At 34.8% G+C, this 17,105-nt stretch overlaps 2 protein-coding genes across 7 annotated transcripts in view; one reads left to right on the forward strand and one right to left on the reverse strand.

The window, feature by feature from the left end:
- The window catches only part of ARL13B (ADP ribosylation factor like GTPase 13B), an 81,188-nt gene that overhangs the window by 27,641 nt on the left and 36,442 nt on the right, over positions 1-17,105 (reverse strand). The window lies entirely within an intron of this gene.
- STX19 (syntaxin 19) lies at positions 1,151-15,266 on the forward strand. The gene is made up of 2 exons (XM_003358873.4): positions 1,151-1,424; positions 14,369-15,266. Exon 2 carries the CDS (start codon positions 14,382-14,384, stop codon positions 15,264-15,266), a length of 885 nt encoding a protein of 294 aa, XP_003358921.1. The 5' UTR covers positions 1,151-1,424; positions 14,369-14,381.

Genomic DNA, 17,105 nt, shown 5'->3' on the forward strand with positions numbered 1-17,105 from the left:
ATTTACTGTTGTTGACTGGTTAGGGGTTATCAATGTGTGTGTACCTCTACCCCCTCTTTCTTCCTCAAAAACTAGTATACTATATATACTCCTGTGCATCATCATGCTTTTTTTTAAAAAGTAAATCCTAAAATTACTCTGAACCAGTACAAAGAAATCTTCTTTATTACTATATTCTTTATCAATAAGCCAAATGCTCATTGTATGGATGTTTCCTCAATTTTTTTTTTTTTTTTTTTTTTTGGCTGTGCCCTGGGCTAGGGATTGAACCCATGCCACAGCAGTAACCTAAGCCACTAAAGTGATACCACCAAATCCTTAACCACAAGGGAACTCCCTGGATGTTTCATCATTTATCGGCCACTGAAGGATTACATTGGAATACTCATGGGTTTTTTCCAGTGTTTTGCTTTTACAAAGAATGCTGTGAGGAATAGTGTGTGAAGATGTTACTTCTTATTCTGGGAACAGACTCCAGGAAGTTGGACTGCTAAACAGATATTAGATATAGATATTATAGCGATGTCCCTCCTCTTACCCTCAAATCATAACAAGTCAGGCAGAGAAAAAGAAATGGAAGAAAATGTAGTAGCACAGAGAAATTTCATTTCCGATTTTCCCTACAAAGAATGAATTCTGAATTGTTACATTAATGTAATAAACAGCATAACTTATATACAGCAATGCACAATATTTTCCATATGGAAAACTATGAAAGAATCAAAAGAAAATTAAAAAAATTAATAAAAACAGCACACATAGTAAAAAGAAAAGATAAGGTAGAAGGTTTACAGACATGAACTCTTTTCTGGCTGTTGTAGTTCTGAAATTTGGTAATTTTTTGAGGTAATTTTTTAAGCCCTTGGAATTCCCTAAAATAGAGTAGAATTCAATCATTTTAAAGTAAATTAAGCAAAAAGCCTTTGCCCAAGGTTCTTTCCATTCCTATTTGTTCCAAAGTTTTCATACCTAAAGAAAAAAAATTATGAACACTCTTTTTTTGTGAGTAATGTATTATATATATATTATAGGATTGAAATTACAGAGCCTGTGCTAAGTATTCCATTGCAAGCAGCTTAATAAGGACTGCCTGCTACCAACTAGCTCCAAGGAAAACAATCTTTGTTTAATCTAAAGAATAAGCAGCTAACAAGCAGAACCAGATTCTCCAGGTGTGAGGTAAGCAATTTGTTCTCATTTGATATTAACAGCAAAAGGACGACTTTAACTTATTTGACTTCAACATGTGGCTTTCAATTAAGTTACCTAAATGAAAATCATACAGAAATTAGCCTGTGAACTAGAAGACAGAGATTTAAATAATCTTAATAAAACATTAATGTTACAGATGATACTCAGGTTTTCTCTCAAAGGCAGGACTCCAACTGCGTAAGTGGAAAAGCAACAAGAGGAACAAGACAAAGGTAAACAAACCATTCTTTTTTGTACTTTTAACTGTGAGACATCCAGGGACTGAAATCTGTGACATAAAGAGAGCTCAACAGATAATTAAAGTTATTGTTTTGCTCAGATTTGGACCAGGCTACATGTGGCTGATCTGTTCATATATACTACTGATATGCTGAATGAGATTTGGGTTTAGAGTTCCTGGAAATAGACCACTATAATAAAAATCAACTTTTTATTTTAAGTTTCTTTTAAAAAGTATCTTTTCATTTTGGAAACACAACAAAGTTAGATGCTACAATAACAAACTTAAAATTCTTTCCTCTATAAACAGACTATATAAATTAGTCATACTGTGCTTGCTTTACAGAACACTTTTCCATTTAATTCTGAAAAGTTTATGCCCAGTTTGACACATATGTGTAACCTCTAAAAATTTGAGATAATTTTCTAAAAGATCTTAATTAATTTCTTCATTGTTGTTTTCCAGGTTCTTTAAAATTAATCTGAGGAACTTAAAAAATAATCTTTTGTAAAAGGACTACTGTAAAATAAAATATCAAAGTACTCACTTTTAAATGTTTCAGCTAATGTATTTCAAGTATTTAAATTATAAAAATGAATACACACTTTATATTTGATTTGATAATTTAAAAAATTTAAGTCAGCATCATTTAAATGAAACACATACACTTTCAAAATTAATCAATATATAAAGGCTTAACCAAAACATGTTTGTTTTTTATGTCTTCCAAGTTATTTCACAATTGTTATCATGTTAGATTTTAACATATAACCCAATTCAAATTAAAATAAGAATTACAATTAATAAATATTTTAAGGGTAGACTTGAAAGTTGGCTATGTAATATCTACAACAAATTGTCTTTGTGGCTATACAGGTTTAAATTTAATATACATATCATTTTATATCTGTACAGCTTACTTTAATCAGAGAATTGAGTGTTCAGAATTATGAGTCTTAATATTTAAACAAAAATGGTCTTATTGTTACATTAAACAAGTTAATCTAATGGTTAACTTAATTACCCTAAGTAAAAAGAATTTAAAAAGAAATGAAAGGCTGAATTATTAAAAAAAAGTCATATAATTTAAACTTAGAATTTACATAATTTGCAGTAGTTTTTTTTAGTTTTCCTCATTTAAGTGGCTAAAAAGGTGAATATTCCAGTAACTGCTAATTTCACCTTGAATTATGGAAATGTTGAAAGCTGTCTTCATACACAAAAGCAAAAGAATATTCCATTTTATGTTAAATAAAAACTGGCTACATTTCTTGAAATATTTAATCTACATAGTAACTATAAAAAGAAATTTCTTTAAAATATCAATCTATAAAATACCTATCCCAGGGCATATTTTTTAAAGCACTAGATAATTTTAATTCATATTTCTGTTCCTAGAAATGTTCCCTGTCTGTAATAGGGTGGAGAAACTTTTATTTGAGTCATACAAGTTTACTTTGGTATTTCTCAGAACAAATTGTCAAGCTTGATTATCATATCTATAAATCAGTGTTCTTTCTTTTTGCAAATATCATGTTAAAGCTCAAAGATATAGTCAGCTATTAACAGAATTCAAAACCATATAGCAGGAGTTCCCATTGTGGCTCAGTGGTTAACGAACCCAACTAGCATCCGTAAGGACGTGGGTTCAATCCCCAGCATGGATCAATGGGTTAAGGATCTGGCATTGCTATGAGCTATGTTGTAGGTTGCAGACATGGCTGGGATCCCGCATTGCTATGGCTGTGGTGTAGCCAGTATAGCCAGCGGCTACAGCTCCCATTGGACCCCTAGCCTGGGAACTTCCATATGCCTCGGGTACAGCCCTAAAAAGAAAAAAACAAAACAAAACATATAGCAAAGCAGTAAGTTAAACATGCTGAAAGATGACTCATATTTGATCTTTTCTGATATTAAGAAAATAACTTTCATGTACCGAAAAGATTGCATAAAATGGTAGTCTCATCAATTTCTCTTACCTAAGCAATCAAATGATTTTACAACTATGAACTTAATATTTCATGCCTTCATGAACTTTGTCTCTTCCAATTTTTAAATTCTAATATGCTCATATATCTCACTTTGCTTATAATTTATGAAGACATAAGATTAAACAATTAAATTGGAAATAGTTATACGTGCAGTAATGAGTATACAACTACTGGAAAATGCAATTTATGTATAGCATGTAAGTGTTACCAGAGTACCTACATTACGTCAATTCCTTAATGAATATAAGGAGTTAGGGAACATTCTGAATTGTAAACTCCGTAAAGATAATCACCTATGACTTTCAATGAGGATGCACAGATAAAGAAATTCCTCTCTCTCTCTCTCTCTCTCTCTCTCTCTCTCTCTCTCTCTCGCTAGAAATGCGAGACGTGTTTGATATAATCTTAAGGGGGAAAAAGGACCAATCTTAAAACTACCTTATTACATTTAGAGTAAGAAAGCGAAATTTCCAGGTGCCAGAAGTGAAGAGTGAACACATTCAGAACAGAAATTAAAGCTAATTCCATGGGCTACTAGAAGCAAATACTTTTATCTCAGAGGCTGGGGTTTAGGGTTTGTACATAATTGGGAACTAAAATTGAGTTTTCTAAAGGAAGTAATGAACCAGAAAAAATAGAACATAGCCTGTATGCAGAAATAGGAAAACCTGTGTTGGCTTGTCCAAGAGTAAAGCAGGAAGTGAGGTATTCACTCAGGCGACAAAATCACTACAGAAAAATCAGGCCCATACTTACATGACCTGAGCTATAAAAATCACTACAGAAAGATACAGTCAGCCCTCTGCATCTGCAGGTTACACATCCCTGGATTCAAGCAACCATAGATTGAAAATATTCAGGAAAACATCCTGAAAGCCCCAAAAAGCAAAACTTGAAATTGCCACCAACTATTGACAAAGCATTTATATCTTATTTACAACCATTTATAGCATTTACATTAAGTAATCTAGAGATGATTTAAAATATACTTTTAAAGTAAAAGTATATAGGGGGATGTATGTTAAGTTATATCCAAATACTGTATCATTTTATAAAAGAGGCCTAAGCATACATGAATTTTGGTATCTGAAGGGGCATTGGAACCAATCCCCATGGATATGGAGATAACTCTATTTATAGTACCTAGACTACGATGGGCAAATTTCATGGGGCCCTACTAGTGGCAACCACAAAAATAGGGCTAAGACCATATCCAAAAGGCAGGGTACTCAGGGTATTTTTATATAATTCCCCATTGAAGATAAACTGCTGACGAAATTTACAAAATACATTTGCCCACCAGGAGGAAAGATAGTTGGTGGCCACAATAAACAAAGGAATCTATTTTCAAGAAGTCAGAAATAACCTAATAATGTAAAAGGATCTTGAACATATATTTTATGTTCAAAAGAAATAAATGAAGACACAGAATCCATATAGTAAGATGAATACAATCTGTGTTTTTCCCTTAACATCAGTAGCATGGAGATCTATAGGAAAAAAAGAGATTCGGAATAGTTTTTTGCTATTAAATTTATTAAGATTAATGAACATAAAATACACAGCAATATATTTTGAAGTGTTCCTTAAAGTATCTTTTATTCAAATATGAAAGTGGTACTCCTTCAGGAAACTGTTCCAAGAACACAGAAACCCAGGATAAGATTACCTTTATAAAGATCAGAGTCAAATATCTTTATTTTCAAAATCAGTGACAGTAAAATTTACCTTCTCAAAAGCACTTTGTAGAAGTATAGTGTGCTACAATGTCAATTTGAAATATTCTAGTTCTTTCAAAAATTTTTAAACTATGATGCTTGAGAAAAAGGCTTTGACAACATTGATCATTTATTTCTAATTAAAACAAAAAAGAAAGAACTAACTAATCATAAAAATATTAGAGGGGGTTGTTTTAGGATTTGTTCCAAGCCATGCAACTAAAGACAAAGTTAGAGACACTAGTTTTAGAGAATTATGATTTTTTTTTTTTTGTCTTTTTAGGGCCACACCCAGGGCATATGGAGGTTCCCAGGCTAGGGGTCTAATTGGAGCTGTAACCCCCGGTCTATGCCACAGCCACAGTGACACCAGATCCGAGCCATGTCTGTGACCTACACCACAGCCTATGGCAACGCCAGATCCTTAACCCACCAGGAGGCCAGGCATCGAACCCACAACCTGATGGTTCCTAGTTGGATTTGTTTCCGGTGCGACACGACTGGAACTCCAGAATTGCGAAATTTAAAAATTGTTAGCATTAGGAGTTCCCGCCCTGGCTCAGCGGAAACGAATCTGACAAGTATCCATTAGGACGCAGGTTCAATCCCTGGCCTTGCTCAGTGGGTTAAGGATCTGGCATTCTACACCAGAGCTATTGTGTAGGTTGCAGATGCGGCTTGGAACCAGTGTTGCTGTGGCTGTGGTGTAGGCCACTGGCTATAGCTCTGATTTGACCCCTAGCCTGGAAACTTCCATATGCTGTGGGTGTGGCCCTAAAAAAATTTAAAAAAAAAAGAATAAATTAAAAAAAATTGTTAGCATAAGATTTAATTCTCACGAATAAAAAAATAAAAACCTGTTTTGTTTTGATACTTCCCCCTTTCTCATCTGAGTCTCCAATAATGTCACTCTTTTCTTTTTCCCACGTTATGAGGAATACAAGTCAGTAGTGCAATAAACATCCTGTCTGCTATATACATTGCAGTTGTAAGAATTCATAGTAATAGGTTAGTACAAGCATAGGAAACTGAAATCCCTGCACAATAATAATGCAGTAAACCAAATTTCCCATCTGCCTTCTCTAGCCTATGACTATAAGGTATAGCAGAAGAAAATACAAGAATCCCAATTTTTCATGGTACCAAGGGTAGCATTCAAAATTTCTTAAGAGATTTTCTGTAATTCAGATGGATGAGATCAGAAGTAATTCTTTTTCTTTTTCCAAACTGTAAAGTGCTTAATTTATTATGATTATATTAGAAGTCCTAATACAGCTGCTAGCATAATTATTTCATAACATACTTATTTTAGATCTGATATGCTATATTAACTCCAGTAAGAACTTTTTTCTCTTGAGCATAGTATTTATATTAACAATACAATATTTGATACAGATCAACTTCATTGGTAGTAATGTTTCACTAAGATACTCTATTTCTTTTCTTTGTCTTCTTAGGGCTGCACCTGCAGCATATGGAGGTTCCCAGGCTAGGGTCTAATCTGAGCTGTAGCTGCTGGCCTATGCCACAGCCAAAGCAACGTCAGATCCAAGCTGCATCTGCAACCTACAACACAGCTCACGGCAATGCCGGATCCTTAACCCACTAAGCAAGGCCAGGGATTGAACCTGTGTCTTCATGGATGCTAGTCAGATTCGTTTCTGCTGAGCCATGACAGGAACTCCCAGATAATCTATTTCTACTCACTATGGAATAAAGAAAAATAACAGAGGTCAATCAAGTAGACTTACATCTGAATGCAGGTTGTGCCACCTTTTAGTTGTGTGATCTCTGTTAAGTCACTTTACCTTTCAGATACTAAGAAAATTAGCAGTTAAGAAAATAGTTAAGAAAGTCAACATCCAAATAAGGGGGAATTTCAAAGAAAAGAATGCAAATAAAAAAACACGAAGTTCTTTTAAAAATTAGAGTACCCCCCCAATGAAACTGTTTAAGTACATGAATCTCAAAACTGGAAGGAGCCAAAAGACCTTTCCAGGTCCCATTACTGTGAAATCTCAAAACACAAGGAATAAAGAGAGAAGGCAAAGAGTCACATGGAAGGAAATTAAAAATAAAAACTAACAAAAATCTTACACAAAATATCAGGAATCAGATGGCAGATTTCTCAAGGGTAAAAGGAAGTTAAAAGAAAACACAGCAGGAACTCCCTTGTGGCACAGTGGGTTAAGGATCTAGCATTGACACCATAGCAGCTCCAGTCGTTGCTATAACATGGATTCAATCCCCGGCCCAGGAACTTCTACGTGTCACAGGGGCAGCCAAAAAAAAAAAAAAAAAAAAAAAAAAGAAAGAAAAAACACAGCAAAATTTTCAAAATTCTAAGGGAACACAATTTCCAAGTCAGAATTATATCTGCAGAAAATACATCAGGTGTAAGGATAGCACAAAAACATTTTCAGAAATGTAAGTTATCACCACATCTATATTTTGAAAGGAAGCTATGGTATGCCCTCAAATCAAGGTCACACTGGAGGGTTCACGAAACCTCAAAAAATGAAAAAATGAAATGAGATAAAAAGAATACCTACTATGCTTATATATATTAAGATAATAACCAGTTAAATTAAGAGTTTTAGAATGAATTAGTGATGCATAAGTATAGAATGAAGCCAAGTGAAAAAAAATTAGGTAATTAGTGATTTGAAGAAATATTTAAAAGTTACAAGGTTCTTGATCTGTACAGTGGTTACATGGGTCTGTTCGCTTTGTGAAAAAATCATCAGATTACATACATTTATGTTTTGGGCACTTCCTGCATATGTTTAAATACATCAGTGAAAGGCTCTGTTAAAACAAAAATATATATCTCCTATCTCTATCCATTGAAAAAGCCTAGATACAATGAAAAAATTTATTGAGAAAGAAAATACAACCCTAGTACCTTATTTGATTCTGGTATATACAATAGTTGGGCTATCATAATAATATAAACACATAACATTGACTATAACCAAAAAAAGTGATACAATTACAATGAGAGGGAAAAACTGAGGGAAGGATGGAGGTGTAAAGAAAGTTAAACCCATGTTTTTCACAGCAAAGATTAAATATAATATTTAAAACTGAAAAAGCGAGAACATCTACATAAGCAAATTACTGAGAAACACGGAGTTTAAAGGCAGCATATAGCTAAGGAGCTGAAAATAACTGCTTTTGGGAATGAGGAACTGAAAATGGAATGAGGGGGGAAGGCAGGGGCTAGCCATTTACATTTATAAGCCTTGAAGTGGCTCAAATTCTTAAACTGAATCTGTATTAATGAGGAAAATAAAAATCACATTCAAAAAATTTTTAAGGGAAAAGCTTTGCTTAGATCATGTAAGGGGAAAAAAAAGAGAAAGAAAAATAAAGAAGGCAAGAAGGAAGGAGAGAGGGACATAGAGGGAGAGAGGAGGGGGGAAAAAGCTTATGGCTATATCAAAAGCAAAATAACATCTTAAACACTTTGGGGAGGAATTTATTTTCAGCATCAACAGGGTAATATCAAAGAGAACATATAGATAAGGAAATGATAAACATTAAACCAAACAAAAAATGGTATGGAGCTATTTAAGATAAATCATAAAGCTAACCAACTTCAGTAATTACTCCCTCTATTCTGGAAAGAAGGTTAGTTTTTAGCAGAGGCATATAATAAATCATGGATGGTAATTCTGCTTTTCCAAAGTTGTTACAGTGAGAAAAAGTTTTTACAGGAGTTCCCATTGTGGCTCAGCGGAAACAAATTCAACTAGTAACCATAAGGTTGCAGGTTCCATCCCTGGCCTCGCTCAGTAGGTTAAGGATCTGGTGTTGCCAGTGAGCTGTGCCATAGGTCGAAGATGCAGGTCAGATGTGGCGTAGGTTGGCAGCTGTAGTTCTGATTTGACCCCTAGCCTGGGAACCTCCATATGCTGTGTGTACAGCCCTAAAAAAAGGAAAAAAAAAATTTCTACAATAACTTCCCAATGTTTTTAGATGTCCTGAAAAATCTGTACCAGCATAAACATCAAATATTTATAAAATAATTTAAATATGCACAGGTCTAACAGTCAGGAAGTTTGCCTTATTATACCAGTGCTACTGTTAAGTTCTAGGTAAAACGTTTAACTTTTCTGATATTCAACTTTCCCATAAGAAAAATGAGAAATGGAATAGGTAACTTCTAAGTTCTTTGTGGAATCAAATTATGATATTCAACTGATATGAAGGACAGCCGGTTCACCTCTGCTTTGGAGAACAGATGATAACTACACATCACTACCGCCCTCCTTCAGTTCATCGAAGAATTGTAACGGAAAGTGACACATGCCATTTCAGGGTTACAGCATTTTAATGTCCATGAGAGATTCTCCAGTATTTCCACCTGCCTTATACCTACCACATTCAGAACAGTGGAACTTAGGTCTCTGAGGGACCAAGATGGGAACCAGAGCCCCTGCTTAGCCAACATGGACATGAACTATAAGGAGAAATACATCTTTGTGGTTGTAATCCACCAATGGTTGGTGACTGGATATTACTGTGGCATAATCAAGCATATCTTGGCTGATAAAATGGGACCAAGTAGAATTTCTCATAAGCTGAATATCTGAAACTCACAAGAAATTCCAACCTAGTTTATAAAGCTAAAAATCTTTACTATTTATGTTCTTAAAATATGAATTTTTATATTAAGGATTATAATAAGCTAATCATAATTAACTGTAATTAATTATAAGTAACTTAATTATATTAAATTATATGTACACATAAATTAATTTGTTTATTATAGTTTAAAAGGTGTAAAATTATAAAAAATGAGAATACCAAACTTTCTGCACATTTAATTGGTTGCTCTAGTACTGAAATCTTTCTTAATTAAAATCATTTTGTTTTTGGAGTTCCCATCGTGGCACAGTGGTTAACGAATCCAACTAGGAACCATGAGGTTTCGGGTTCAATCCCTGGCCTTGCTCAGTGGGTGAAGGATCCATTGTTGCCATGAGCTGTGGTGTAGGTCGCAGATGTGGCTTGAATCCCGCGTTGCTGTGGCTGTGAGGTAGGCCAGCAGCTACAGCTCTGTTAGACCCCTAGTCTGCGAACCTCCATATGCCGCAGGAAGTGGCCCTAGAAAAGGCAAAAAAAAAAAAAAAAAAAAAAGACAAAAAAAAATCACTTTGTTTTCATTTTACTAAAGGACTTAAAATCAGTATGCTCACATACTATTACATACATTTCCTCTATTTTGCTTATTTCCTGACACAAGCCAATAAATACATTCTTGGAAGTTATGCCTAACACATGGATCAATAACTGTTTTATACTGACATATTTTCCTAATACCCAAAGTCTGCAGTCTATATTGCTGCTTTTTTTTTTTTCCATTTTTTAAAGTTTTACTGATATATAGTTGCTGTACAATGTTGATAGATCCTCGTGGAATAAAGATCCTTGCTCTCATGGAGCTTATATTTGGGGGAGATAGCAGACAATGAAGTAAGATAAATAAGTAAAATATAATGACAAGTGCTCAGAAGAAAAATAAAGCTGGGAAGAGTGGCTGCAGTTCTAAATAGGGTAAGGATAGCCTTGCTGAGAAGGTGTCATTTTAGTAGGATTGAAAGGAGTTGGGGGAATAAGATGGGGAAGAGCATTCCAGAGAAAACACCAAGTGCCAAAGCCCTAAGGCAGGATCCTGCGTGATTTGTGTGAGGAATAGCAAGGAGCCCAGTGGTTGAAATAGAGGGAAGGAGAGTTGTAGGAGGCAAAAGGAAGGATGGAGAAGTCACACAAGACCTCATGGGCTCTAGTTTTTCCTCTGCGAGATCATTAGTCACAGGAGTGACAAGACTTGAATTCTATTTTAATGCTGGTTTCTGTGTTAAGAAAAGACTCAAGGGGCAAAGGAAAAGGGACTACAAAGGAAGAAACAAGGAGACCATGTAGGAGACTACTGCAATAACCCAGGTGAGAAAGAGTGGTGACTTAAACCAGGGAAGGAATTCCTGATGTACACTGAAGAAGAGACTGACAAGATTTGCTATTAGTTTGAATATAAGGTGTGTAAGGGAGGAGGACAAAACAGAATAGTCAAGAATGACTCCAAAGTTTTTGGTCAGGTGACCTGGAAGAAGAGACTGGAAGCAGTGCCATGTCCTGAGATGGCACAGCAGTTTGCAGTTGGGAGGAAGATCAGGAGCTTATTTTAGACACAGACATTCAAATGGCACTGCCGAGTAGACAAGTGTCATGAGAGCAGTCTAGACTTGAATGTAACTTTGAGTCATGAGCTAACGGACAGCATTTAATGCCATGAGACTGGAAAACAATGGTGAATAAAAAGAGGACTGCATGGAAGCATTCCAGTATTCAGAGGTGGAAAAGATGAGAGAAACCAGGGAGGATAAAATGATGAAGGAAGGGCCAAGGAGGCAAGGGCAAGGCCAGGAGAAACAGTTGAAAGCGTTTCAAGAAGTGATGGTGGTTTAAGAGCTGCTAAAAGGCTAAAACCCACCATAAGTCCCATTGCTACTGCTTCCAAAATATATCCTAAATGGTTCTCATTTATCCCATATAGTTTCATTATCCAAGCCTCTCTTGGATGTCAGGAAGCGTTTCTCTATGCAGTCATCTTTTAAAAACATAAATCTTAGATCAATACCCTAGCTATCCTTGTCATCCACTGCATCTACAATAAAATCTAAATTCTTACTTTGACTCACAAGACCCTTTGTGATCTGTTCCCTGCCTACCATCCTGACTTCATTCCTTCATTGTTACTGCTCATATTAATTTCTGTCTACATAGGCATTAATTTTGCCCTTAAAACATACCAGTCCCATTCATTGCCCTGGCACCCCTTCTCCAAAACTCAGGATACACTTCCTTGGCTCTTCATCTTCCCAACATTTAGGTCTTCCAGCTCAAATAGTTCCTTAGAGAGGCCCTGCCTGACTGATCTATCAAGACCTAAATTTATCTCATTTATCAACTGTATATTTTCCATCTCCTCTCAGATAGTAATTACTCAAGGACAGGTATTACTGAATATACATTACAGCATTAAAACTCTGCATATAGTAAGCTTCAAAAATTATTTGACAGAATATCAGTTCTTAACCAAAGAAGTATTATCAGAACTTTCATTTAACTTTTATGTAATATAGGCACCATTTTCATACTACCCTTGGCTGGGTCATCATTCCAGAACATCTTAAATATCTCCAGAGATGGCAAGGTTTTTATCTCATGAAGCAGTTCATTCCATCTCCAGAGACCACTACTTGTGTGAAAAGTCTTTACACGAAATCAAACCTCACTCCGTGTAATTTCTACCCACTGCCCTCTGGAGTTATGCCAAGTCTAATCCCTCTCATATATACAGACCTATACATTTTAGAAAAGAGTTGTAGATATTCTCTACACCTTCTCTTTTTCAGAACAAATCATTTCCATTTCTTTCCAATACTATGGCCTTCCAATATCATCCTTTCCATGATAGTGTGAAAATTCCCAATCTATGAATTTTCATCTCAGAATCTCAGACTAAAAACTTAACACAGTCCCTCTCCCACTTGCTTTAACTAGCACAGAGTCCAGCGGAACAAATACCTTTTTTCATCAATCTAGGCGTCACACTATTATTCATGAAAGTGCAATAAATAAACTAATAGTTCTGATTGAAAGCTTAGAATTAACTAAAATCTGCAGTGATCTTCATAACCACTTGCTATGAACTCAAGGGACTTCCATTTTATAGATGTAAAGGTATAATATTTTATATCTATCCAGTTAAATGTATTTTTGATATTTTAGCATAGTGTTCTATGCCATTTCAATCTTCAAATCCTAACGCTGTACTTAAACATATTAAAGATCTCTGCAAATTTTGCACCATCAACATGTTTGATAAGTGTGGCTGATGACACCCAAATCTCTGATAAAAATATTTGCATAAACACATCAAACACTCAGTCCCACAGCATATCAGCTTAACATTAGAAACCTTTTTTCTAGTTGATAGTGCTATGTGTGGTTCAGTGAGCTATTTGTAACTCTCTAACAGCTTTTTTCTATCTACAAAATATTAAGAAAGGCATTTTAAATGCTTTTCTAAAGTCAGGGTGTGCTGCAAAAATAAAGTATTTATTAATAAAGATTGCTTTTTCTTTTGAGGGGGAGAGGCTGCATCCATGGCAATAGAAGTTCCTGGGCCAGGGACTGAACCTGCACCACAGCAGCAACCTGAGCCCCTACAGTGACAATACCAGATCCTTAACCTACCATGCTGCAAGAGAATGTCAACAAAAAACTGCTTTTTATTCACTTTATTATATATATATATATATATATATATATATGCATATCAATATATGTATATCACTATATATAAATTATGTACGTCAATTTGATTCCATGAATAACTTCCAATGCAAGCTGTGTCAATATTATCAGTGTCTCCAAAACAAGATTTCATATAAATATATTCTCATGTTTATAAAAATATCACTTATTATGAATTGATATAAATGTTCTAAGACAGTCTGCATATATCTTTGCAAAGGAATGCTAATAATGAGAAATCAGCATTATCAAACCAAGAATATGTTTCTATATATTTCTATAAGCAATGGATAAGAAAACAAAGCTATATCAAATAATGTGTTTATCAATCCAGAAGCCTAAGACATTTTAAGATAAATTCTACATTATCTATATTGCTTAAAGCTCTTATGTGGAATCTGTCCTGTCACTATACTGCTCCTAGCTGAATTTAAACATATTTAGCAAAATGAGTATTTTTTAACATTACATAGATCAAGTTAACTGGGAACCATATCTTTAGTAACCAGGAAATGTTAAGAGTGGCCTTTTAATCCTAAAAAGATAAGACATACCTACCTATACGAAGAAATATCTATTATGTGCCAGTATCATGACACTGAAGAACTTATTTGGGGGGCAACTATTTCTCTATCACTGCTGACTCAGCTACTTTACTCAACTGAAAAGTAACACACAGAATTCTTGCATTATGCAAAGTATTTACAGAATATTTTAATTGCTTTTCCTATTTCAGTAATCTTCATGAGGAAATTCTGATTTTTCTAATTTTTTAAACATCTTTTCAGAAAACTAGGAGGTCTTTCCCTGAAAAATAGACATAGCTATATGAAGCCAAATGCTATTTTGAGAAAATATGAAACTTTTCTTTGTTCAACATAATCGTTTTTGCTCCTTAGGAGGGAAGGAAAGATGAAAGACCGACTTCAAGAACTAAAGCAACGAACAAAGGAAATTGAGCTCTCTAGAGACAAGGATGCATCAACTACAGAAGTAGAGGAACAAGGGGTGTTTCTGCAGCAAGCTGTTATTTATGAAAGAGAGCCTGTAGCTGAGAGACACTTACATGAGATTCAAAAACTACAGGAGAGTATTAACAATTTGACAGATGATGTTCAAAAGTTTGGGCAGCAACAGAAAAGCCTGGTGGCTTCAATGAGAAGATTTAGTCTACTTAAGAGAGAGTCCAGCATTACAAAAGAGATAAAAATCCAAGCAGAACACATTAAGAGAGGTTTGGATGATTTAGTAAAAGAAGTTAAAAAGTCAGAGGATGAAAATGGTCCATCATCAGTGATCACAAGGATACTTAAATCTCAGCATGCTGCGATGTTCCGCCATTTTCAGCAAACTATGTTTATATACAACAACACAATAGCAGCAAAACAAGAGAAGTGCAGGAAATTTATTTTCCGTCAGCTTGAAGTTGCTGGAAAAGAAGTGGCAGAAGAAGAAGTAAATGATATGCTTCATCAAGGAAAATGGGAAGTTTTTAATGAAAGCTTACTCACAGAAACCAATATCACTAAAGCACAACTCTCAGAGATAGAACAGAGACACAAAGAACTTGTTAATTTGGAGAACCAAATGAAGGATTTAAGGGACCTTTTCATTCAGATATCCCACTTAGTAGAGGAACAAGGAGAAAGCATCAACAATATTGAAATGGTAATGAATAGCACAAAAGAATATGTTAACACTATTAAAGAAAAATTTGGACTAGCTGTAAAATACAAAAAAAGAAATCCTTGCAGGGTATTGTGTTGTTGGTGTTGTCCATGTTGTGGCTCAAAATAAAGAAGCTATTTTAGAGAAGTTTCCAGCTTTAGAATGAAGGGTGTCCCATAATTTAATGTCTTCCATTTTTCTTCATTTCACAGAGCCATTCACATATTTTCATCACTTTTGGCCTGGGAATAATGTTATATTAAGTTATAATTTTCCCCTTTTGCCCTTACCCAGTAGAATTATAGAAATTTCTAAAGGTAGTGACATAAAACAAATCTTCAATTATTAAACTAAAAATGGTATATTAGCTTTAAACTCATGGGTTAACTATTGAAAATGAGATAAATGATCTTAAGTTTCTAGACAAGTATCAAGTTCTATTACATATTTTTGTAACTTCCAATGCCTTAACAAGATGAATCTTAGTAAGTGATAACTACTTAATCCTTTAGGCTCATTAAGAGTATTTTGGTAGTTAAGAATTGTATAAAACAAGACTTCAAAGGTTGCTATATTAAAGCAAAATCAAACTAGATGCTATATCAAATCGTTCATGTTCAGTGGTCAACACCTGGGAAAACCCAACTATGTATTTAATGAAGAATCTAGTTGGTAACTAGGAGCTGAATCTAGCTTAAGGTCTAAAAAGCTGGGTTCAAACACACTTTTCCTGAACATGGGTCCATTCTGTAACGTGGGTTACAGATCAAGCGTTGGCAAATAAGTAAAAAATAAAGGCGACTGTATTCTCAGAAGTTTCTCCATCACTTATGCGTGAAAGCAGGCACTAAACTATGGGCTAGGAATACAGTTTGAACTCACATAAGAACAGAGCTTTGGAACTAACATTCTACTGGATAAGTAAACAACAAATCCAATATCAGACAATGTTAAGTTCTTGGCAGATTTAAAAATAAGAGACTGTAAGAGTGACTTATTTTGGTTGGGCCATCAATGTAGGCATCTCTAAAAGGTAATATTAGTGAAAAGCTGAATGATGAGGACAAGGGAAGCATGTATTCCAGGCATGTGAAACAAACAGTATGAGGGTATAACTTACTTGGCTCAAAGAAGAATGAGCAGTACAGCTCTATCATAGTGGGAAAAGAGCAGTGAAGTAAGAGATGAGGTTAAGAAAGTTCAGCAGGGGCTGGATGCAATGCTTTGAAGTCTGAAGTTTTCACAAGCATAATGAATGAAAAGCCCTCTGACTGTTTTTGGCCTGGGAATAATGCTATATAATTTATATTTGAGAAAAATCATCTTAACTACTTAATGGAAAATAGGTCAGAATGGATTTGGGGCAGATAAGCATAGAGGTATAGAAAACAATTAGAAGGCCAATGCAATAGTCCCAGTAAGAGATGATGGAGACTTGGGCTAGGATAGGAGTGGAGATTGTGGTGACAGCAGTAGCAATAGGACTAACTCTCAAGATTAATAAAGTACATTGTTGCTATGTCCCAACATTGTTATAATAATTTTACAATGTTACCAACAAGAACACCTAGGTATAGCAAGGTTAAGTAACCTGACTCAGTTCATAGCAACTGTACATAGAGAATTGGGATTTGAACCTAATTAACTACTATATAGTGATGGAAAAAAAGTTAGACTAAAATGTGATAGATTTAGGAGGCAGAATCTACAGGATACTGATTGGATCGTGATACCATTTACTGAGATGGGAGAAAACAGAGATGAAGGTTTCAAAATTGGGGGCGAGAAGGAAATCAAGAAATTCTATTTTGCAGTTTGGGTTCTGAGCACAGGCCATCCTTGCTTGGCCCTACAATAAACCTTTTCCTGCTCAAAACAAAAAAGAAGTTCTATTTTGGCCAAGAGAACCTAAGATGACCATAAAATTTCCAAGTAGAAGTTACTAACATATTAGCTGTATCAGTAGGA

Source organism: Sus scrofa, chromosome 13 (assembly GCF_000003025.6).
Source record: "Sus scrofa isolate TJ Tabasco breed Duroc chromosome 13, Sscrofa11.1, whole genome shotgun sequence".
Taxonomy (NCBI): Eukaryota; Metazoa; Chordata; class Mammalia; order Artiodactyla; family Suidae; genus Sus; species Sus scrofa.